The 24,709-nt window shown below is 44.2% G+C and overlaps 1 protein-coding gene across 1 annotated transcript in view; it reads right to left on the bottom strand.

Annotated features, from left to right (window-relative positions):
- Positions 1-3,158: 3,158 nt before the first annotated feature.
- Positions 3,159-24,709, bottom strand: part of LOC137380677 (regulator of G-protein signaling 10-like) — a 70,430-nt gene continuing 48,879 nt past the window's right edge. Inside the window, exon 5 of the mRNA XM_068052899.1 lies at positions 3,159-7,429. Coding sequence (XP_067909000.1) covers positions 7,280-7,429 — 150 coding nt within the window. The 3' untranslated portion in view covers positions 3,159-7,279. The remainder of the gene's footprint in view (positions 7,430-24,709) is intronic.

Below are 24,709 nucleotides of genomic sequence, written 5' to 3'. Positions count from 1 at the left end.
GCAGTACACTATTCACAACATCGTGATAGCAACGCACAGTTGAAGATCACAGCTTCGAGGTAACACCACTGCAGAGAGGCTCAGGAACGGTACTCACGGGAACAATCAATTTCAGACGAGACATCGAGACCAGTGATCTGTCCCGTGGTAGTCCAACATGGACAAGGCAGCAAAACTCATCGTCAGGGGTAGCAGCGATTCGGCACGGGCAAGTTCGATGACCTTCCATAAAGTTGGTGCTCAAAACACAGTAAGTACACAAAGGAAGTTATTCAGATCGATGGCAACCGGAAAGAAACAGCAGAAATCGGGCGGAATCGTGCTCGGAAAAAAGCGAACAAGGTTGGTTCTCGTCAAGGCTGCTGATCAGCATCGCCATTACGAGCTGGGTGTTTTCCCGCTATTAGTGCTTCGTGGGCGGGGCCTCCCTGATTGCAGGCTGAAAGTCTTCACTGCAGGAACAGGTTCTGGGCGCGGCCAAAGCTCAATACTGTAGACACAGTAGACCTGCAAGTTTTTTTTCCCTGCAGGGAAAGGCCCAGGAAAAACAAAAAGAGAGACTGCAATTTAAAGGGGAAAGCTTCCTTTCTGTATATTGTTTAAAAAGGGTGCAAGGAATGGGCCAAATAATTATAGGCCGGTCAGTCTGACCTCAGTGGTGGGTAAATAAAAGAATCAATTCTGAGGGAGAGGATGAACTGCCACTTAGAAAGGCACTGATTAATCAGGATAGTCAGCATGGATTTGTTAAACGAAGGTCACGTCTAACTAATTTGATTGAGTTTTTTGAGGAAGTAACAGGGAGGATTGATGAGGGTAGTGCAGTGGATGTGGTCTACATGGATTTTAGTAAGTCATTTGACAAGGTCTCACATGGCAGACTGGTCAGTAAAATGAAAGCCCACGGGATACTGGGGAATGTGGCAGGTTGGATCCAAAATTGGCTCAGGGAAAGGAAACAAAGGGTAGCAGTCGATAGATGTTTTTGGTGAATTGAAAGCGGTTTCCAGTGGCGTTCCACAGGGCTGAGTGTTGGGTCCCTTGCTGTTTGTGGTATATATTAATGATTTGGACTTAAATGTGGGTGGCATGATTGGAAAATTTGCTGATGACACAAAATTTGGCCGTGTAGTTGATAGTGAAGAGGATAGCTGTAGCCTCCAGAATATCAATGGTTTTGTCGAGTGGGCAGAAAAGTAGCAAATGAAATTCAGTCCAGAGAAGTGTGAGGTAATGCATTTGGGGAGGGCAAACTAAAGGCCTGCTCGGGTCTGCAAAAAAAACCCGACCCGAACCGGACAGAACCACATCCGACCCGGCCTGAGTCCTTCCATTTTTTCCTGTGCCTGACCCGACCCAACCCGACCATCAGTTAACTTACTTTCCGTTTTTCACTTTGCTGATGATCTGCACAAGCTTAAAATAAATGTAACAAAACCACCTTTCTAGTCATAAAATTACATTAACAGTGGAGCCACTTACCTGTGATCGAACGTGTCCGACCCAACCCGAGCCCGAATGCCGGACCCCGGAAGTGCAACCCGACACATGTCATCAGGTTCTGTTGAGTTCTGGTCAGGTAGCAGGCCGTTAAGGCAAACAAAGTGAGGGAATACACAATAAATGGCAGGACATTGAGGGGTAGATGAAGTGAGAGACCTTGGAGTGCATGTCCATATGTCCATGAAGGTGGCAGGACAGGTAGATAGAGTGGTTAAGGAGGCATATGGAATGCTTCCCTTTATTGGCTGAGGTATAGAATACAAAAGCAGGGATGTAATGCTGGAACTGTATAAAACGCTGGTTAGGCCACAGCTGGAGTATTGCATACAGTTGTGGTCACCACATTACAGGAAGGACATAATTGGTCTGGAGAGAGGATAGAGAAGATTTACAAGAATGTTACCAGCGCTTGAAAGTTGCAGCTATGAGAAAAGATTGGATCGGCTAGGGCTGTTTTCCTTAGAACAAAGGAGGCTGAGAGGTAAGTTAATTGAAGTGTACAAAATTATGAGACCCCTAGATACAGTAGACAGGAAGGACCTGTTTCTCCTAGCGGAGAGGTCAATTACCAGGGATCACAGATTTAAGGCAATTGGTAGAAGGATTAGAGGGGACATGAGGAAAAACCTTTTCACCCAGAGGGCGGTGGGTGTCTGGAATTCACTGCCAGGAATGGTGGTGGAGCCAGAAACCCTCAACTCATTTAAGAGGTACCTGGACATGCACCTGAAGTGCTGTAACCTGCAAAGCTACGAACCAGGTCGGATTAGATTGGGCAGCTAGTTTTTTTCGAGGGGCGCAGACATGATGGGCTGAGTGGCCTCCTTCTTTTTCTTTGCTTCTATGAAGTCAGGAGCTGAGTGGTCCTGACAGAACCCAAACTGAGCGTTACTGAGCAGGTTATTGCGAAGCAAGTGCCCATTGATAGCACTGTCAACGACACCTTCCATCAGTTTACTGATGATCGAGAGTAGACTAATGGGGTGGTAATTGGCCGCGTTTTATTTGTCCTGCCTTTTGTGTACAGGACATACCTGGGCAATTTTCCACATTGCTGGCTAGTTGCCAGCATTGTAGCTGCACTGGAACAGCTTGGCTGGAGATGTGGCAAGTTCTGGAGCACAGGTCTTCAGTACTATTGCCAGAATGTTGTTAGGGCCCATAGCCTTTGCAGTATCCAGTGCCTTCAGACATTTCTTGATATCACGGGGAGTGAATTGAATTGGCTGAAGACTGGTATCTATGATGTTGGATCATCCACTCGACACTTCTGGCTGAAGATTGTTGCAAATGCTTCAGCCTTGTCTCTTGCACCAATGTGCTGTGCTTCCCCAACATTGAGGATGGGCATGTTTGTGGAGCCACCTCCTGCTCTTATTTGTTTAACTGTCCACCACCATTCACAACTGGATATGGCAGGACTGCAAAGTTTTAATCTGATCCGTTTGTTGTGGGGTCGCTTTGCCAGAAGGGCCTACAGTGTAGACTGGTGCATTTCATTTAAACTAAACACACACAGTATATTGTTCAACTATATAATTAAGTCAGTCTATTAACATCTCTTGGGCAGACTGAATTTGGGAGCTTCTTATCCTGAGTGGACCAGTCGTTAGGTTATACAGCTAAATGTGGAATGAAAAAACAATACAACCATGGAAATCTTTACCAGCAAGGCAACATTGCATTTTAATACTCAAACATAACAAATACAAGACTTATATACAAATACAAAAATTAGTTACACTACTGACAAATATCTTAATGTAAACACAACCAGTATCAAAACGCATGTGGAATTAGTATAATAATTTTTAAAATCCTCCTAAATTCAAATGTTTATAAGTTTTTGAACACCATAAGTTAGTCCCCAGCTGCATGCAAGGTCTCTCCCAAACCTTCAGTTTCAACTCTTTGAAACCATTCACTGTACTAATGATATACAAATAAAATTGGTCACTATAATCTTAAACATGTATTTGGAAATATAGTTCAAAGCAGTATAGTGGCGTAGTATGTTAGGGTACCAACTTGGTGTGCCAGACAGTGCTTGGGTATAAGTTGCACAAACAATTCCCCGCAGATTGAGTTCCTGATCTCAAAGCAGGGAGTATCAAGTACAAGATAGGCACTTCCTAACAGGAAAGGGGAAAAGAAAAGCAGAGGATGAATGGATCATTCTTTTGCATCATCTAGCAGTATGTTAAAAAGTGGCATGCATAGAGGTCTGGGAGCAGATTGACGACCTACTCTCTCAGCAGGGCTACTAATGGACCACAATTCAATTTGTAAATCTGAATGTCACTTTCAGTGCTCAGCAAAGTGAGCATTCACTTTAATGAGATAAAAACAACAAATCAGCACTAACCATATCCTAACTGCCATTGAAAATTACAACTGGATTTCAACAGAATAAATAAACTATCATACTACTGATGGTGCGCTCCTGCCAGCTTTTCCTTTATGTGCCAAAGACAAATTATGAGCTTGGCTCTTTCAAATTATAAGAACTTCCAAAGCCAACCACAAACCAGTGCATGATGCAATGCATCATGGCCATTCAAGACATTTATATTTTACCATTCCAGGGAGGTCCTTCTGTCTCCCTGGGACAGTAAAATATAAATGTACAAACATGCTATAGTTGTTTTATGCACCATTATACAGTATATACTTGAAAGCTCTTAAAAGTAATCATTGTCTGATATCAACTGACTTTTGAGCCTGTTACAGAAAGCATATCAAACAACTGAATAGGTTCCAACAGCTGACCCTCTATAGCATATGAGCATTGAATGACAAAACAAGACAATCAGCAACGAGATTCTGGTACAGACAAACACAACTGGCTTTGAGGCAATGCTGACAAACACCATGTAATGTGAATGGTTGAGATTTCACCCAAAACAGATCTTTTATGGTGAGTTCAAGGAGGTAAACATAAGAGAACCAATCAACATAAACAGTTCAAGGACTTGATAAAGCAAAATCTGATCAACTGTGCTATGCCAGTAGATATTTGGGAACACACTATCATTCTTCGGAGTTCCGAAGAAGGGTCACTGACCCGAAACGTTAACTCTGCTTCGCTTTCCACAGATGCTGCCAGACCTGCTGAGTGGTTCCAGCATTTTTTGTTTTTATTTCAGATTTCCAGCATCCGCAGTATTTTGCTTTTATTAACACACTATCATTGATCAGTTAAGATGGCATTCTACGATTTGCAAAGGAGTAACATATTTTCTAAGCTCAATGGCTGATACCTATGTAGCAGAAAGGAGAGAAATGCTCAGCTGAGAGCTAAACCAACCAATAATGACCATCACTGAATGTTATAAATGCAAATGAATTTTCCATGCACACATCAGCCTTGCTATCAAATATGCAGGAGAACACAAACACAAATGTGACCTGAGAATTTGATTCTTGTTCTTCGCGATTGGTGTGACAACTATTATTTCAATGGACAATACTGTTGGCCAGTAATTATTTTAAAGATTCAAGACTGCTGAATATGGATCTTGGTTTCCCATTCGTTTATATGTGAAATGAAGCTTGTTCATGAGACCCCTCCATGTCATTTTGGTGGTTTTCTTTTCATATACAAAGACTACAATATCCTAACAGCAACATCAGATGGTGATGTATCGTGAATGATGGAACCATTTCACCCAAATTGCAAAATGCCCTCCGAGTTATCATTGAATGCATTTTATGCCTTCTCGTCATTTCATCTCCTTGCAGAACTTAAGATTTGCATTCCCAGCATTCGTGACTTTTAGTAGCACATAACAGTAAGTACAGTACAATGCTGTAGGGGATGAATGATGCACAATTACATAGTAAAGGCAGTAACTCCAAATTTATGGCTATATAAATCTTGCATTAGCCTTTAATATAATCGGTAGGTCTCATAAAACTTATCCAGTACAAAACAAACTAAAAATAAAAATGAGTTATGAGCAAAACACCTTGCACTTCATTCACTACAGTGGGTGCCTGTTTATTTGCAGATGGGTAGCTGTATAGATAACCCTTTTACTTTAATTTGAATTATTAAATAAAAGTGGGTTAAAATTGTAGTATTGGCTTTTGAATATGAATACCCAGCACATTCGTATGAAATTCCTTGGTCTGTTATTTTAATAAAACTTTAACACATTTCTTTAAAGGAATTTTGTACATTAATATTGCACTGCACAATTTTACCACATTGACTTGATTAGATAAGCAAAGATACTAAATGTAATCTTCACATTAATTAATGTGAAATATGGCCCATCCTCATCAAAAGCTCATCTGGAGATGGCAGGGGAGGTAAGATCTGGTGGGATGGCAGGGGTGCCGTGCCAGTTGCCTACCTGCCCCCACTCCTATTTCACCAGTGGCAGGGGAGGTGGCAGGTGGCCTGCCTGCCCTTAGGCCAATTGAAGCCCTTGAGTGGCCAATTAATGGCCACTTTAGGGCCTCTTCCCGCCGCTGCTGGTATTCTACCAGCGGCAGATGAGCACCTCAGCACCTGACGAGGGTGCCTGGTAATACCTGGTGGCTTCCTTGCGAGCTGAGAGGTGGGCCTTCCTGATCGAGCACCTTGTGCCCTATGGAGGGCTCTCAGCAGCACAGGCCTCCCCGGCTGAAACAGCTTCCTTGCCCTACAATCCAACAGCCCCTCCCCACCCCTCCACCCTAGCCAATTGTCCCTTGTGAGGCCCAAACCCACTTATCATTTCAAAGGCCGACGTCCATGGTCCTCTTCTTGCTGGCTGCAGTCCCAGCAGTGGCCACTGCTCCCGGTGGTGCTGCCAGGACAGAAGAGCTGCCGGTTCTCTGATTGGCCAGCAGCTCTTGGAGGTGGGACTTGCTGCCTAACTGCAGCCAATTAACAGCCTGAGCTACGCAAAATAGCAGTGTGGCTTGCAGGCCCAGCGGAGGCGGCAACATTCCCGGCTTTCCAGCCTGTGGGCGGGCTGGGGGCCACCGCCTCATTGTTAAATTCTGGCCCTTAACTCTCACTTGCACTTCTATCAATTACAAACCTACTCAGCTCCCAATGTTTTTAAGTTGTATTTGATAGAAATTGACAACAGTATACACCTTGTTATAAGTGGCACACACGGACTGTATTGTAATGAAGGTACAGTACATTTCAGTTAGAAGTGTCGAACACCATTAAACAGAAAGGTATCAATAGTGTGCGCATTTATAGTTTGTATTATGATTTGGGATGATAATCCACTGTGTTGTCTGGTTTAATAGTGAACCTGCTTATTGAATAAAATTAACTGATTGCAAACAGTACACAGTTAAGTGAAACTCTACCTGCTTTTCTGTATGTTTTTTATGAAATAGTTCTCAGTTCAGCATAGTACAGTAGTCTAAAGCAATGATTGACACTATTGTCTTCATCTGTAGAAACCTGAACATAAAATGATTCCAGCAATAGATGGCAATAGCAGTGTAAGGTAGATGGCTGTCTTGGTCTAGTGGCCAGCAAATTGCAATCACAATACTGTTGCTTTTCACATCAGAGAGGCCAAGGTAAAATTCAAAATGTCTGCTCTCCATCCTGATGCTGTAATTTAGGTGGCATTGTTAACAGCTCCAGGTCTGCAGTTGTGTTGACATGCAGCCTACCTCAGAATACTCAATACCATCAAATACAGAGTACAGACACATTCCTTTCTTCAACACAGTCAACCTTTAGCCAAATCATTAGGGTCCATTAGCAAGTAAAGCAAAGAAAGCACACAGTTGCTACGAAGCTATTCCACATTTTCAGCTATCGATTATAAATCCTGGATGCTCTTTTCGGGACAGTTTCATCGCTGTCTGGGGAATTCTTTCCACTTTCTTCCAGTCGCTTGACTTGTTGGCATAAATCAGATTTTAGAAACCGATTGTAGCTGTCATACTTCATAAGAGTAAATATCTGAAAGATAAAAACATAGTGCATCAAACAATGTGGTCACCAAACCACCACCACCTCTATCTCCTAAGGAGCTATGTGATTCAATAAAATAAAAGCTTTTTAAACTGGAAATTATATTGCTTAGTGCATACTTTATAAAAACTCAATTCCAAACTAGAAAAGAACAGCTGACCATAAACCATTCCGATTACAGCACTGCAAACCTATTGTCATGCTGGCCCCCACCTGCCAAGAATGAGAGACATTAATTTTGCCACATGAACATTGGTTTTTAAACTGTTACTGGAATAAAGAAAGAACTTGTTTTAAAAAAAACACCAGACCCTTTACTGGAAAGACATTTGCATAGTAACAGTGCTTGGAAAGGACAAAGGGGCCACTCCCTGCTCTAATTTAATCCACAATGGACGTTTGATTACCAGACATTGAAGGTGGACAGGCTAGCGTTCTAGATTAACTGCTATGACCGAATACACAAACAGACATGGTCAAACTAGTTTAGTCACATGACTGACTGGCTGTTGGAGTTTTTTTGAATTTGAACTTGCCACAGAGAATTTGAACTGAGAAAGCTGTTTGCTCCTGGACTGAAAAGACCTCTCTCTTCTGTCTGTTCTCATCTCACTCTCAACAGCTTTGGAAACCATTGAAGACATATGAACCCCAAGAGAGAAAAGTCCCCTACAGTGAACAAGGTTTAAGAATAATACTGGGCCCCAATGAAAAGCAAGACTACCTACAATCAAGGACTCTACAGCGAGCTCGAAGCACAGTAAAAAAAACCCTCTTCAGAGATTGCCTCAAACCTCTCCACTATTTTTATTCTGCTCTTTTGTCTCTATTTGCATGTGCGCATCGCGTATGCATGCTAGCGTGGGGTGCGTGTATTCATAGGCGTTAACCGAATTAGAGTTTAATAAAATTTCATTTTTCTTCTTTAAACCCAAGAAAACCTGTTTATGCTCATTTTGTTGCCTTATAATTGGAAAGTGGTGAACAAGGATTCACCAAGAGGTAGCTCAAAACATGGTGTGTTTAAAATTAAAACCCTGTCACAATAAGACTAGGAGAAGGCTGAGAAAGACCCCAAGGCACCGTTCTCTCCTGGTCGTAACACTGCAAATACTGGTTTATTCCAATCTACTTTTAATCTTTAGCAAAATCTGTGCTTCTTGGATCCATAGCAAAGGAACACAGGATCAACTTAAGGCTACAGTTTCTTTGAAATATTAGCTCTTCAAGATTTCTGTTTTCAGAGCATGTAAAAGTAAAGATTGAACCAAATGACATTTTCTCATTATACTTTTCTTACATTCTTTCCCATTATCATACAGAAGATGTTCATTTTACATTTTCAATTATTGTTTGCATTCCAATGGAATAGTTTTCATGTTTTTTAAAGTAATCATTCAAAGGGCAAGATAAAAAAAAATCCAGCATAGGATGAACAGAAAAAAGCTACCAAAAATAAAGGATACAACAAAATACGCAAAAGAATTAATGGCAAGACAAACTGAGCCATGGACAGATGGCCATAAAAAACCTAAATACACTCAAATATAAAGCAATTTGATAGAACAAGAAACCACAACCTTAGAACAGGAAAAATTGTCAGTGGCTCTTTTGCTAAAACCACATCAAAGGCAAATTAAAGAAGAATTATAAGATAATCATTTTTTTAAAAATTATGATCTTTGGTTTCTAAATAATAGAGATAGAAAAGTGTAATCATATTGTCATTTGAGAGCTCAGCATCAAAATCCAATTAGATTTTGTGTTACTGTATGACCAATAGCAGAAGTGAAAAGAGAAAAGACTAAAGCTTAAGCAGTACCACTGCCAGTCTGTATCATGATCGAATGCTCTGAACATCAGGCAACGATGGTGGCACTAATTGAAATACATGAGACAGGCATTAGAAAAACAACAAGGAACAGTTGGTAAATTTGAAATAAAAATAAGAAATGCTGGAAATACTCAGCAGGTCTGGCAGCATCTGTGGAGAGAGAAGCAGAATTAACGTTTCAGGTCAGTGACCCTTCTTCAGAACGAAAGATAGTAAATTTGCTTAGGTTCAAAAATATGCTAAGGTCCGGTTATATTGTTACACAGTTCTTCTTTGGCTGCCTTGTCTCGAGAGACAATGGGTAAGCGCCTGGAGGTGGTCAGCGGTTTGTGGAGCAGCGCCTGGAGTGGCTATAAAGGCCAATTCTAGAGTGACAGACTCTTCCACAGGTGTTGCAGATAAAATTGGTTGTCGTGGCTGTTACACAGTTGGCTCTCTCCTTGCACTTCTGTCTTTTGTCCTGCCAACTGCTAAGTCTTTTCAACTCGCCACGCTTTCGCCCCACCTTTATGGCTGTCCGCCAGCTCTGGCGATCACTGGCAACTGACTCCCACGACTTGTGGTCGATGTTACAGGACTTCATGTTGCGTTTGCAGACGTCTTTAAAGTGGAGACATAGACGCCGGTGGGTCTGATACCAGTGACGAGCCCGCTGTACAATGCATCCTTCGGGATCCTGCCATTTTCCATGCGGCTCACATGACCAAGCCCCGGCTCAGTAGGGTGTATATACTGGGGATGTTGGCCGCCTCGAGGACTTCTGTGTTGGAGATACGGTCCTGCCACCTGATGCCAAGGATTCTTCGGAGGCCGCGAGGATAGAATGAGTTGAGACGTCGCTCTTGGCTGACACATGTTGGCCAGGCCACGCTGCCATAGAGCAAGGTACTGAGGACACAGGCTCGAAACAGTCGGACTTTTGTGTTCCGTGTCAGTGCGCCATTTTCCCACACCCTCTTGTCCAGTCTGGACATAGCAGTGGACACCTTTCCCATGCGCTTGATTTCTGCATCAAGAGACAGGTTACTGGTGATAGTTGAGCCTAGGTAGATGAACTCTTGAACCACTTCCAGAGCGTGGTCGCCGATATTGATGGATGGAGCATTTCTGACGTCCTGTCCCATGGTGTTCATTTTCTTGAGGCTGATGGTTAGGCCAAATTCATTGCAGGCAGCCACAATCCTGTTGATGAGTCTTTGCAGACACTCTTCAGTGTGAGATGTTAATGCAGCATCATCAGCAAGAGGAGTTCCCTGATAAGGACCTTCCGTACTTTGGTCTTCGCTCTAAGACGGGCAAGGTTGAACAACCTGCCATCTGATCTTGTGTGGAGGAAAATTCCTTCTTCTGAAGACTTGAATGCATGTGAGAGCAGCAGTGAGAAGATCCCAAACAGTGTAGGTGTGAGAACACAGCCCTGTTTCACGCCACTCAAGATAGGAAAGGGGTCTGATGATGCACCGCTATGCTGAATTGTGCCTTTTATATTGTCATGGAATGAGGTGATGATACTTAATAGCTTTGGTGGACATCCGATCTTTGCTAGTAGTCTGAAGAGACCACGTCTGCTGACGAGGTCAAAGGCTTTGGTGAGATCTATGAAAGCAACATAGAGGGGTATCTGTTATTCGCGGCATTTCTCCTGTAGCTGGCGAAGGGAGAACAGCATGTCAATGGTGGATCTCTGCTCGAAAGCCACACAGTACCTCAGGGTAGCCAACGTCAGCCAGCTTCTGGAGCCTGTTTAAAACGACTCGAGCGAAGACTTCGACAGTTACATCCAGTTATATTACAGATGTTGAGGGACAGCATATAGATGAGAATAGGGAGGGAGCCAAGGATAGATCCTTGGGGGACACCATAAGTAATGGTGCGGGAGCACGTAGAGAAGCTGCTGCAGGTGATTCTCTGGCTATGACAGGATAGAGACGAATGGAAACAGACAATTGCAGTCCCATCCAATGGATGATGGTAGACAGGCATTGGAGCACAATTTCATGGTCAACCGTGTCAAATGCAACGAACAGGTCAAGGTCACTGACCTGAAACGTTAACTCTGCTTCTCTCTCCACAGGATGCTGCCAGACCTGCTGATTATTTCCAGCATTTCTTGTTATTATTTCAGATTTCCAGCATCCGCAGTATTTTGCTTTTATTCAACTAACGCAAGAGTCAGGAAGGGATGTCAAGTGATCAGCAGTTTAGTACAAATAGGATCCAGACAGCAAGAGGTCGATCTCATTGACGAGATAAGATCGGAGAGGGCATGAGGAGAAATAGGAGAGAAACTACAGTGTGACGGAAACTACACCGGCCAGATGGACATATATTAATTTCATCACATGGAACATTATTTGAACGCTTACTGGACATTGAACATAACTTGTTTTTAATAGACCACAGAACAGTGGCTGAAAATATGGCTGCACATTTTCATTCTGAGAGACAGTGGCATGGAGAGACAATGGGAGTACTCCCGGATTCAGTTAGCCAGAAGAGTTTTGTCAATAGTGACGATCAAGAAACACTGAGAGTCATTGAAGGTGCAAGAGTCAGCACTCCACCACCCACCCCACCCCCTGCCACTGAGAGTGAGTGTGTGTCTGGCAAGCTGTGAGGAATGAACAAACCTCGCAGGCGAGGCTGTCTCAAGCAAAAAGCTAGTCACATGATTAAACAGCTGGCCAACTTGGAGTTAATTGAATTGTGCTCACAGAACAGAAAGGGATGGCAATTGAACTTTAAAGAGGAAGATCTCCCTCTCTCTCATGCAATGTTCCAGGGACCCACAGAAGTAACTTAAGCCTCAAGACAGAAAACCAGCGAAACAAGTCTGAAAGTGTACACTGCGCCCTAATGAGAACTGCAAGACTTAACTTCAATCAAAGACTTTACATCCAACCCAAAACCAGTAACTGAACTCCATCTATTACCTCAAACCTTTCCCCTTTAATTTTTCTCCTCCTCTGTCTTTGTTTGCATATGTGTTTATTGCGTATGCATGCTAGTGTGATCGCGTCACGTATTTTTAGTAGTCTTAACTGAGTTAGAGTTTTAAGGTTAATAAACTTACACCTTTCTTGTTTAAATCTGAAAAGACCTGTCTGGTTGATTTCTTTGCAATTACAGTTAGAAAGCAGTGGGCAAGGACTCACTGAGGGAAGCTAAAAACACTGTGTTTTAAAAGTTAAACCCTGTTACAGCCAAACCAGGAAAAGGCCGAGAGGGGAGCCCTAGACCCCATCCTCACCTGGTCGTAACAGAAATATGGGGGCTAGAGTCCACGATTGGACCCACAGACAAATGAGAAATTGGAAGTGGGAAATCAAATTGATCCCAATCAAAAAGATTTCAAAATAGGCTTTCTTGTGGCCGTGTGTGCTAGAATACTAACAAGTGCGGCTGAAGCCAGTAACTACCCATGCCAGGGTGAAGTAACTTGGTATAAGTTAAAGGCACTGTCTATGGAAGAGTTGAGGAATACGGCTGAGCAGTGTGGGATCACTTTCCGTACTAAGGCCAGGAAGTTCGAAATTCTAAGACTAGTGGCCAATCACTTTTCCCTCGAACCTGAAGAATCAGAAACAGGGTTAGAAATAGACTCCAACAGGGTATTGCTAGCAAAGATACAATTGGAATAGAGGAAACTTGAATTAGAAGACAGGGAAAGGGAGAGAGAAAAGGAGAAACTGGAGAAAGAAAGACAGGAGAGAAAGAAAGACAGGAGAGACAGAAAAAGAAATTTCCAGAAGGAATGGGAGGAAAGAAAGCTGAGGCGGCTTGAATTAACTAGGGGGCGACAGAGTAACCTCAGTGAAAGCACAGAAAATACAAATGGTGCGGGGCTGTGTACAGAGTTTTAAAAATTTTCCCAATTGATTCCAAAATTCAATGAGGGAGACGTGAAAGCATTTTTTGCATCTTTTGAGCAACTGGCAAGGCAGTTAAAATGGCTGGCTGAGAGCTGGACTCTTTTGGTGCAAAGTAAGCTAACAGGAAAAGCCCATGAGGTTTATTCCCTATTGCCAGATGAGAGTTCATCCAATTATGAACTGACAAAAAATGCTATCCTTGGGGCATATGAGCTAGTACCAGAAGCCTACTGCCAGAAGTTTAGAACCCTCAGGAAGCAAGCTGATCAAACTTACTTGGAGTTTGAGAGAAATAACCAGCTGGCTTTTGACCAGTGGTTGAGGGCTCTTAAAGTGCAACCCAGCTATGAAAATCTCAAAGAGGCAATTTTGCTAGAGGAATTTAAAAACTCTCTCCCCCTCTCCATAAAGATCCATGCAGAGGAACGAAAAGTGCACAGAGAGAGGGAAGCCGCAGCACTGGCTGATGAGTTAGTTCTAATATACAAGTTGGCTCCCCAGGGGAAAACCTTTCCTAGTCACCCTCACAAATCCAAAAAGGACAAAGGGTGGGAAGGTGATAGGAGCCCAAGCAGTCCTGGGAGAGAAAGAAAAGCAGGAGACACAGGGGGCTCTCCTCCAGCCAAGAAGGATAGTGCTGTAAGTAAGAGTGAGACCTGGAGATCTATGTGCTTCCATTGTAATTAGTCAGGTCATCGAAGAGCTGACTGCTGGTAAACCTGTACGGTTAATCAGGGCACAATTACTCAGTGATGGAGACGGGACCCTGATGGAAAGTACAGCGGAACAAGCTGTGGCTTCAGCTGCAGCAGTAGTATGGCCCAGAAAACATACTGCTGTGGTGCAAGAAAATTTAATAGGATTCCTGAAGGTTATCAGGATTTTGCATCCAAAAGGAGAGTAACCCCATGCCCCTCGAATGGGGCAAGCAAGCCTATAGTAATCCTCAGGGATACAGGGACCACCCAATTCCTTTTTACTGGGAAAAGGTCTGACCTTTACCCCAGAGAGTGCAGTAAATACCAGAATGGTGGTGAATGGTATTAAAGGGCAGATACGTCTGTACCTTTACATTGGGTGCACTTGGAGCGTGACCTAGTTTCAGGACTGGTGACCGTAGGGATTGTCCCTAGTTTACCTAGGAACGCAGTTGACATGCTCCTAGGTAATGATCTGGCAGGGGAGAAGGTGGTAGCTTCCCCACTAGTGAAAGAGAGACCAAAGGAGGTCAGAGAGATAGGGCAGTGGCAGGAGACAGTCACCTAGAGTTCACCTCAATGTGTACTGAATCAGCCCATGACCAAAGCAGCACCCCCAGAGGAGACTGAATTCGCACTGCAGACAGATGACCATGAGGTCTGTCTGTCTGAAACTTTTGTTGGAAAGTTAGAGGACCCAGGGAATGAATTAAATGGATTTTCGCTAGCTGACCCAGTACTGAGTGAGCACAGGCTGCCCAGATGGAAATTAAAGTGGAGGGAGTCCCTGATTGCTACTTTTTAAAGAATAAGGCACTGATGAGGAAAGGTACCGCAGGGAAATATTAAGAATGGCCCATGAGATTACACTGGCTGTACATGTCAGTATACGAAAAACCAAAGCCTGCATGAGACAGCAGTTTGACTGGCCAAAACTCCACAAAGATGTGGTGGAGTACTGTAGGAGTTGCCACATGTGCCAGGCTGAGGGGAAAACCCAACCTGCAGTGAAATCTGCACCCCTACATCCTGTACTGGCATTTGGAGGACCCGCCAGCAGAGGGCTGGTGAATTGTAATGGAACCCTGCCAAAAACAAAAGGGGGCAGACAAACACAGGGCGGGCAAAAAGTTAGAGAGGAAAGGGGAAAAAGGGACAAAGAAGACAGGTTAAAGGAAAGGATTCCCAAATGGAAACCCCTACTGTCCGGTCAGCCAACCCCGAAGTGTTTGAAAAATTAGACCCCACATCCTATGTAAATGCAGACACCAGAAGCCCCCCCACCAGAGTTGCTGACAGCAGTTACAGTAACCTGCAAGGACAAAGAAAGTCGTCAAGAGGGCAGAGAAACTGAGAGGGTGATGCCTCAACTAGTTGAAATGCCGCAGGGGAGTCCAGTAGAATCTGGACAAATACCTGCAAGCAGTAGTGTCCCAGAGGACAAAGGGTAGATTAGCAAAGAATCTGCCCCCACAGTCAGGAGAAAAGGGAAACAACCAACCCCTAAAATGAAAAACACTTACATGACTCATCTGAGCACTGAAAGAGAGATCAGAGAGGATCCCACTTCCGATTCCCATGATCAGAACTCCAAACCAGGGCTAATTAAATCTAACCCTCCCCCCTGCAGACCTCAACAGGAACAAAGGCACCCTAGACAATCATGGAAATGTGTAAACTGCAAACCTCCCCAAAAATCACATGAACATATTGCAGGCCGATAGCGAAGAAACTTTAAACTCCTTGGGCAACACATAACTATCCCAGACCCACCAAGGGAAAAGGCCCAGTTTAAAGCAGCACTGCTACAAAGGAAAGACAGGCTATAACAATTTTAAGATTTCTGAATGAATGAGAGAAATGCATGTGTGTTTTCCTGTACTTTCTCTTCTTTCTATTTTATGATGAAATGCTCCCCTAATGTCACATTTCATTCTGCCAGATGTGAAGGTGTGACAGAAACCACACCTGTCAGATGGAAATATATTAATTTCATCACATGGAACATTATTTGAACGCTTAACTTATTTTTAAAAGACCACAGAATGGTGGCTGAAAACATGGCTGCACATTTGCATTCTAAAAGACAGTGGACAGTGGCATGGAGAGACAATGGGAGAACCCCCGGATTCAATTAGCCAGATAGGTTTTGTCAATAGTAATGATCAAGAGACATTGAGAGTCATTGAATGTGTAAGAGCCAGTATTCCACCACCCCCCCACCCCCACCACTGAGAGTATCTGGTAAGCTGTGAGAAATCCACAAACTTCGCAGGCGAGACTGTCTCAAGCAAAAAGCGAGTCACATAATTAACCTGCTGGCCAACCTGGAGTTAATTGAATTGTGCTCACAGAACAGAAACAGACTGCAATTGAATTTCAAAGAGGAAGGCCTCCCTCTCTCTGTCACGCAATGTTCCAGGGACCTACAGAAGTAACTGAAGCCTCAAGACAGAAGACCAGCGAAACAAGTCTGAAAATGTGCACTGGGCCCCAACGAGAACTGCAAGATTTAGCTTCAATGAGAGACTTTAAATCCAACCCAAAACCAGTAACTGAACTCCAACTATCACTTCAAACCTTTCCCCTTTAATTTTCCTCCTCTTCTGTCTCTATTTGTGTGTGTGTTTATTGCGTATGCATGCTAATGTGGTCGCGTTGCATATTTTTAGTAGTTTTAACTGGGTTAGAGTTTTAAGGTTAATAAACTTATACCTTTCTTGTTTAAATCTGAGAAATCCTGTCTGGTTGATTTCTTTGCAATTACAAATAGAAAGCAGTGGGCAAGGACTCACTGAGGGGAAGCTAAAAACACTGTGTTTTAAAAGTTAAACGGCCAAATGAGGAAAAGGCCGAGAGGGTAGCCCTAAACCCCTTCCTCACCTAGTGGTAACAACAGAAAGATGCAAATTCAAGGTTAGCGAAAGAGGGATCCTCAGAGCAAGTTTATTTCATTGAGCTAGGGGAAGGGAGGGAAACAGCGGAGGCAGCTGAATAGATAGTCTTGATCTTTGTAACAAAAGGTCCATGAGCTTGGCCATGTGAGCAGCATGGAAGATGGCAGGATCCCCAAAGACACATTGTACAGCGAGCTCGCCACTGGTATCAGACCCACCGGCCGTCCATGTCTCCGCTTTAAAGATGTCTGCAAACGCGACATGAAGTCCTGTGACATTGATCACAAGTCGTGGGAATCAGTTGCCAGCGTTCGCCAGAGCTGGTGGGCAGCCATAAAGGCGGGGCTAAAGTGTGGCGAGTCGAAGAGACTTAGCAGTTGGCAGGAAAAAAGACAGAAGCGCAAGGGGAGAGCCAACTGTGTAACAGCCCCGACAAACAAATTTTTCTGCAGCACCTGTGGAAGAGCCTGTCACTCTAGAATTGGCCTTTATAGCCACTCCAGGCGCTGCTCCGCACACCACTGACCACCTCCAGGTGCTTACCCATTGTCTCTCGAGATAAGGAGGCCAAAGAAGAAAGAAGATCTTTGTAACAAAAGGTCCATGAGCTTATTGCACTCGTTTTTGGGAGGTGACAGTGGAGGAGGCAGAGGACAGTAATTTAAGAATACAATTAGTGGTGAAGAGAGGACGGGTGTTATCTTTGCCTGCCTGGATGTTCTTTCAGTAGTGGTCAATTTTAGTGATGGAGAGCAAAGCTGATACAGCTTTAACTGGTGCAGCCAGATCTGGCAACGGATGGTTAAACTAGTTGTTTGCCAAAGACATTCAAGTCGGTGTACCACGGACTTAAGGAAGCGGAGATGAGGGGTATACCAGGGAACAATAAGGGTGCAAAAGAGTAATAGGTCTACTGCGTCATCAAAGGTGGTGGAGAGGGTGTAATTTAACAAATCAACAGCTGTCAAGATGTCATGATGAATTAAAGGCCAAAGGCTTGATAGGTCAGATATTGAGAGTGCAGAGGTAAGTGACTTGGGCAGGGGGGTGGGGGAAAAAGAGTTTTTCCAGGGTCGGACACAGAAAGAAATGGGCTTGGGAGGGGGAGAGGCGAATGCGGGTTGAGAGCAATACCAGGAAATGACCAGAGTCTGTCTTATTAGTGGTAGTAACAATAGGGATAGTTGGGAGATGACAAGATTGAAGGGGTGGCCATGTATTTGGGCAGGAGATTTTATATAAAGGGAGAGATTTAGGAAGAAAAGGAAGCAGTACAATCAGAGAAGACAGGGCAAGAGGAGTTGAAATGTAGGTTGAAATTACAGAGGATGAGAAGTTGCTCAGTGTAGAGCAGAGGGAAGAAAGCAGAGAAGATATCAAAGTGAGAAATTTGGAGTGATATTTGGGTGCATGGTACAGAACAAGGATTTTAAATGAGAGGTGCGAAGTGTGCAACAATGTGAGATGCTCAAAGGAGGAGAAGTTGTCAGAGGAATAGAGGGAGAGACCAAGGTTTGATTTAGAGATAAAGACTGCACCACTGCCAAAAGAGTTTGAGTGGGGCAAGTGGTGAAAGGTATAGCCAGACGGGGAAGCTTTATTAAGGGGAAATATGTCATCACCCCTCAGCTATGTCTCTGTCAGGGCTATAATGTCAATGTGATTGTTCACAATATGTGATCATTACATGGATGGCCGGTCTACAGGCAGAGTCCACTGGGTCAGAGCTGGAAGCGTTTGTGTTTGTACCAAGTGAAGTATAACTACAGTCTTAATGAATGTAATATTTTTTAAAGATTTGAGGCCACTGAGTGTGGGTACAGAGGCGAGCGCAATTTGAAGCTCATGTTCATGAAGGTGGGCAATGGGACGCGCCGCCTCCGGAAAAGACGCCATTTTTAAAGGGAGGATGGCAGCAAGGGAACGGGTCAGGTGCATACCCCAATTATGTGCCTGTTGAGCTCATTAAAGAGCTCATTAAAGGGCTTGTCAGTATCAGTGAGCAATTTTGGAATGCTGGGCACGGGGAAGATGCGGTGGGGGGAATACGACATGGGTTGTGAAGGCTTGAACAGTGTGGAGGGCCATGAGGGCTATGGGAAGAGCTGATTGAAATAAAGCAGAGGCAGTAAATAAAGCTCAGTAGCTTCAGATGTGCCTCAGTGCAGCTTTTGCTGCAACTGGCAGAGTTGAATTTCTCACTGGTAAGTGGCAGAAAACCGGAGAGGGACATGAGTCCGCTGGCATCACAGGGACAGCTTGGGGTGGCACGGGAAGGCCTGGTGAACGTACAAAGCCCAGCTGAGGGAGTTCAGATGGCAACTAGCTACTCTGGTATTGCATAGAACAGCCAGGATGAGCTGTGGCAGATGCAACCTCCTGGAAAGCTGGAGGCCAGAGAAGCACATCAGGGGGCTACAAAGGGATGAAGGCAATACCCAAGACATCGGGTGCACAGTCAGAGAGTCAGCTACCTGCAAATGAAAGAATACCAGTGCCGTAGGAGGCTGCGCCTATCTAGGCAGATGGTCTCGGTCCTGTGTGCACTGTTCCACAATGGCCTGAGGCCTTATGGCCCAAATGGTAATCCCCTACCTGAAGGTCGTCGTCGCCCTGATCAGCTGTGAACCTAGGTGGCATCTCAGTCAGCATCTCATTAGGCCATTAGGCAAGTCACGGATGCCCTTTTCAGGAGGGCAGGGACTACACTTTGCGTTGGCACAGAGGGCATTGGGTTTTGCTTCATCGTTGGATTCCCTTAGGTGCAGGGCATCATCACGCACTCATGTGGCCAGCAAGGCACCCAGTGACCGGCCAGTGAGATTCATCAACAGGAAAGCTTCCACTCCCTCGGCATCTAATGGTCCACAACCACAACAAGAGCTTCCTCTATGTGTGCGCTCCCTTTCCTGGCTGCTGCTATGACTCCTTCATCCTCCACCAGTCCAGGCTGCTTCGGTCCTTCACTCCATCCCCACGTGCACGGCTGGCTCCAAGGGGACAAGGGAAATCCCTTGAAGAGATGGCTACTGACCCCTCTACAGGAGCTCCAGACACAGGCACAGAAGTGAAAGAACCAATGCCACCTGCTCAGCAGGCCAAGGGGTTTGTGAAGATGCGATTCTGTCACCTGGATCGGTCAGGTGGCATTCTCCAATACCCTCCTGCAAGGATCTTGGTCATTGTGGTGGTCTGCTGTGCCTTCCAGAGAGATGTAGACCTTGAGGACGGTGAGGCTCTGAAAGGAGACAGCTCAGCGCAGAAGGAGCAGGAGGTAAGGAAGAGGAAGAGGCGGAGGCAGATAAAATTGCACAGAGAGGTGCCGCTGCTGCACAATGAGGTGGCCTCCTCCAGCCACTTCCCTCTAGTGCTGTGGAAGGCAGTTCTCTCCCTCAGGCCAACCAGCAGCCTCAGTGATGACTGGCATGGAAGCCCCACACTTGATCTGATCCACTGCCACTTTCAATCTCACTTGCTCTAAAAGGACATACAAATTAAGGCTTTCCCAACTTGAAAACTGCGATCTGAATCAGCTTCCCAGAGGAGGCAGGTTTCAGACCCAAAACCAGACCCAGTTCCTGTTTCCCACCCAGACTTAGGCACCAACATGTGGCACCACAGACATTTGACAAAATGATTGACTCAGTCATGGACATGGGGGCAATTAAGCTGTATATAAAGTGTACTGCCAATCCAATGCCACCAAAACACATTTCTCCCTATAAAAAAAGTAGCTAATCATACAAACATCAATGGAGAGCAGTACAACTGTATTAACTAGCTAGCAAGCAAAATAATATGCAATGCCAATGCAAATTACTTTTGTTGACAGAATACAACTAGCTACATCATGTCACGGGGTAGTAGATGGACCTTATTGGATGACCTCTGTGGATTCAAACTGTCAGGGGTGCAAATTCATCCAATAAACCATGAAACTCAAAGACAGGATTATTGTGGTATTTGAGATGAGGCAGTAGAAAAATCAGCAATGGGAAGACGGACCATTTCTCACACTGATTTTATCACAAGACAATTTAACTTGTGTTGTCTCTGTGCAATTTCTCCACCTACTTGTAATATGTATCTGAAGACAGGGCCACCAACAAAAGGGCAGTGATCTCCAAATCAGGAGAACTTTATAGGGTGAAGCAGATAGTACTTCAGAAGAGTCATGTAAAACAGAAAAGCACAGAGGGACAGGAAGGGACAGAGAGATTAACGGAAGGCAGCCAAGACTAGTTTATTCATCTTGGGAAACCAGGTCCTGGATTCTAAAATACAGAAACAACTAAATCTCTCATGGACATAATGTCATTTGCTCACCAAAGCTGGTGACAAAATTAGATAAACATGTTGACAAATAAAGAGTGCCCTTCAATTCCTCCAATAAAGTGAATCTCTTAAATTCACTTATGTCTATATCTCAGTTTATTTCTGTCGGTTCTGATTCAGCTCTGACAAGGTGATTTCTGCAAAACATTGAGCAGTTGCTACTGCATGTATTACTCAGTTACCAAATGATTAGTCACTATCTGTAAGATTGTACTCCAGCCTAACCTATTTATGTCCAAGCCAAACCTGTTAGCAAATGTGCACTTTTAACATAATGTAATTATATGATACAGACAACTTTCAAATGACATTGGCCACTCAGGTTATCTGCCGTCAAACTGGATAATAAATGATGCACATTGCAGTCACTGATCTTTGACATACTTAGCTGCTAGGTTATTTTAAAACACAAGGTTAAAGGCTTGAAGCAGGGGTTGCTATAACGGAAACTTGGCTTAAAGAGGGGCAAAAATAGCAAATCAACGCCCCTGGATATAGAGTTTTCAGGTGGGATAGAGAGGGAGATAGAAAAGGAGGGGCTATGGCATTATTAGTTAAGGAATCTATAACAGCTTTAAGGAGGGATGATATGCTAAATGAATCATCAAATGAAGCCATATGGGTGGAGCTCAAAAAAATAGACCCCCAAATAATAAGACGGAGGTAGAAGAACAAATATGTAGACTGCAAAAACTATAGGGCAATAATAGTTGGGGATTTCAAGGACCCCAATATCAACTGGGATACAAACAGTGTGAAGGGCACAAAATTCTTGAACTGCATTCAAGAGAACTTTTTTAGCCGGCTTGTAACAAGCCCAATGAGAGGGGGCGCAATTCTAGATTTAGTCTTCGGTAATGAAGCTGGACAAATGGAGGAAGTAACAGTGGGTGACCATTTTGGAGATGGGGACCATAATACAGTAAGTTTTAGCATAATCATGGGAAAGGACAAAGATAAAACAGGAGCAAAAGTTCTAAATGGGGGAGAGGCAAATTTTAAGAAACTGAGAGGTAACTTGATGAAAGTGGACTGGAAACAGCTACTTGAAGGCAAATCAGTGGCAAACCAGTGGGAGGCATTCAAAAGCGAGATACTACGGGCACAGTGTAGGCATGTCCCCACTAAGATAAAGGGTGGTACTGCCAAATCTAGAGGCCCCTGGTTATGTAGAAGCTTACAGGGCAAGTTAAAGCAGGAAAAAAAAGCTTATGATGATCACAAAAATCTTAATACTTTAGAAAGCCTAGAGGAGTATAGAAAGTGCAGGGGTGAAGTAAAAAAGGAAATTAGAAAAGCAAAGCGAGGACTTGAAAAAATTATTGGCAGGTAAAATCAAGGAAAACCCAAAGATGTTTTATCAGTACATTAAGAGCAAGAGGATAACTAAGGAAAGGGTAGGTATGAGAGAGGAAGTACTAGAGGGTCTGACATCCTTGAAAGTAGATAAATCGCCAGGGTTGGATGGATTGCATCCCAGGTTATTAAAGGAAGCCAGGGAGGAAATAGCAGATGCGCTGACGATCATCTTCAAATCCCCACTAGATACAGGAGAGGTACTAGACGATTGGAGGTCTGCGAATGTTGTACCATTGTTTAAAAAGGGTGCAAGGGATAGGCCAAATAATTATAGGCCAGTCAGTCTGACCTCGGTGGTGGGTAAATTGTTAGAATCTATTCTGAGGGACAGGATAAACTGACACTTAGAAAGGCAGGGATAGTCAGCATGGATTTGTTAAGGGAAGGTCATGTCTTACTAACTTAATTGAGTTTCTGGAGGAAGTAACAGGAAGGATTGATGAGGGCAGTTCAGTGAATGTGGTCTACATGGACTTTAGTAAGGCATTTCACAAGGTCTCACGTGGCAGACTGGTCAGTAAAATGAAAGCCCATGGGATACAGGGAATGTGACAGGTTGGATCCAAAATTGGTTCAGTGACAGGAAACAAAGGGTAGTAGTCAACGGATGTTTTTGTGAATGGAAAGCTGTTTCCAGTGGCGTTCCACAGGGCTGAGTGTTGGGTCCCTTGCTGTTTGTGGTATATATTAATGATTTGGACCTAAATGTGGGAGGCATGATAGGGAAAGTTGCTGGTAACACAAAAATTGGTCATGTAGTTGATAGTAAAGAGGATAGCCGTAGACTCCAGAAAGATATCAATGCTTTGGTTGAGAGGGTTGAAAAGTGGCAAATGGAATTCAATCCAGATAAGTGCGAGGTAATGCATTTGGGGAGGGCAATTAAAACGAGGGAATACGCAATAAACAGGAGGGTATTGAGAGGGGTAGCAGAAGTGAGAGACCTTGGACTGCATGTCCACAGGTCCATGAAGGTGACAGGACAGGTAGATAGAGTGGTGAAGGAGGCATATGGAATGCTTTCCTTTATTGGCCAAGGTATAGAATTCAAAAGCAGGGATGTAATGCTGGGACTGTATAAAATGCTGGTTGGGCCACAGCTGGAGTATTGAGTACAGTTCTGGTCACCACATTGCAGGAAGGACATAATTGCTCTCGAGAGAGTACAAAGGAGATTTACAAGAATGTTGCCAGGGCTTGAAAGTTGCAGCCATGAGGAAAGATTGGATAGACTAGGGTTGTTTTCCTTAGAAAAGAGGAGACTGAGGGGTGACTTAATTGAGGTGTACAAAATTATGAGGGGCCTCGATAGAGTAGACAGGAAGGACCCGTTTCCCTTAGTGGAGAGGTCAATTACCAGGGGGCACAGATTTAAGGTGATTGGTGGAAGGATTAGAGGGGACATGAGGAAAAGTCTTTTCACCAAGAGGATGGTGGGTGTCTGGAATTCACTGACAGGAATGGTGGTGGAGGCAGAAACCTTCAATTCTTTTTTAAAAGATACCTGGACATGCACCTGAAATGCTGTAACCAGCAAGGCTATGGACCAGGTGCTGGAAGCAGGGATTAGATTGGGTGGCTAGTTTTTTTGGCCAGCACAGACATGACAGGCTGAACTTTTCTTCTATGGTTCTTCTTTTTCTTTGGGTGTACAACCTTTTCGCGTGGGGGCCACATTACAATTTTGTCTTACGTAGGGAACCGCTGAGATAATTTCAGAAAGATAAAGGCATTAAAAATTTATCTTACCATTAATCCAAAACAACAACAAATGTGCATTTTAGTCAAGAAGCTTTAAATGAGAAGACTAATTTAATGACTTACTTTCTTTTCACTATGTTAGACACTGATTTAGTGAGACACCTGGCATTTGCTGCTTGCATAAGTATTCAATGTTTGCCCGCACACTTGTAGCAATGCGGAGTATCCCGGATAGATGTCCATCTGTCATGAGTGATCTTTATCGCTCTGTCTCCCTCCTCTCTCTCTCTCTTTGTCCCCCTCCCTCTCTGGTTTCCCCCTCTATGTGGTTCCCCCCCTTTTGACATCTCTCCCTCCCTCTGCCCCCGCCTCTCGCTCTCTTTCTGCCCTCTCTCTCCCCCCCCCTCTCTCTCTGCCCCATTTCTTTCTCTGTCTCTGTCCACCCCCCCCACTCTTTCTCTCTGCCCCCCATTCACCCTATCTGCCCTCTCTCTCAGTCCCCGACCCCACTCTCTTTCTCTCTGCCCCATCTCATCCTGTCTCTCTCCCGCCCTGTCCCATCTCGCTCTGTC

The sequence above is a fragment of the Heterodontus francisci genome, chromosome 20 (genome assembly GCF_036365525.1).
Source record: "Heterodontus francisci isolate sHetFra1 chromosome 20, sHetFra1.hap1, whole genome shotgun sequence".
In the NCBI taxonomy this organism is placed as follows: domain Eukaryota; kingdom Metazoa; phylum Chordata; class Chondrichthyes; order Heterodontiformes; family Heterodontidae; genus Heterodontus; species Heterodontus francisci.
Note: the sequence above shows the minus strand (reverse complement) of the source record. Positions and strands in the feature narration are given on the sequence as shown.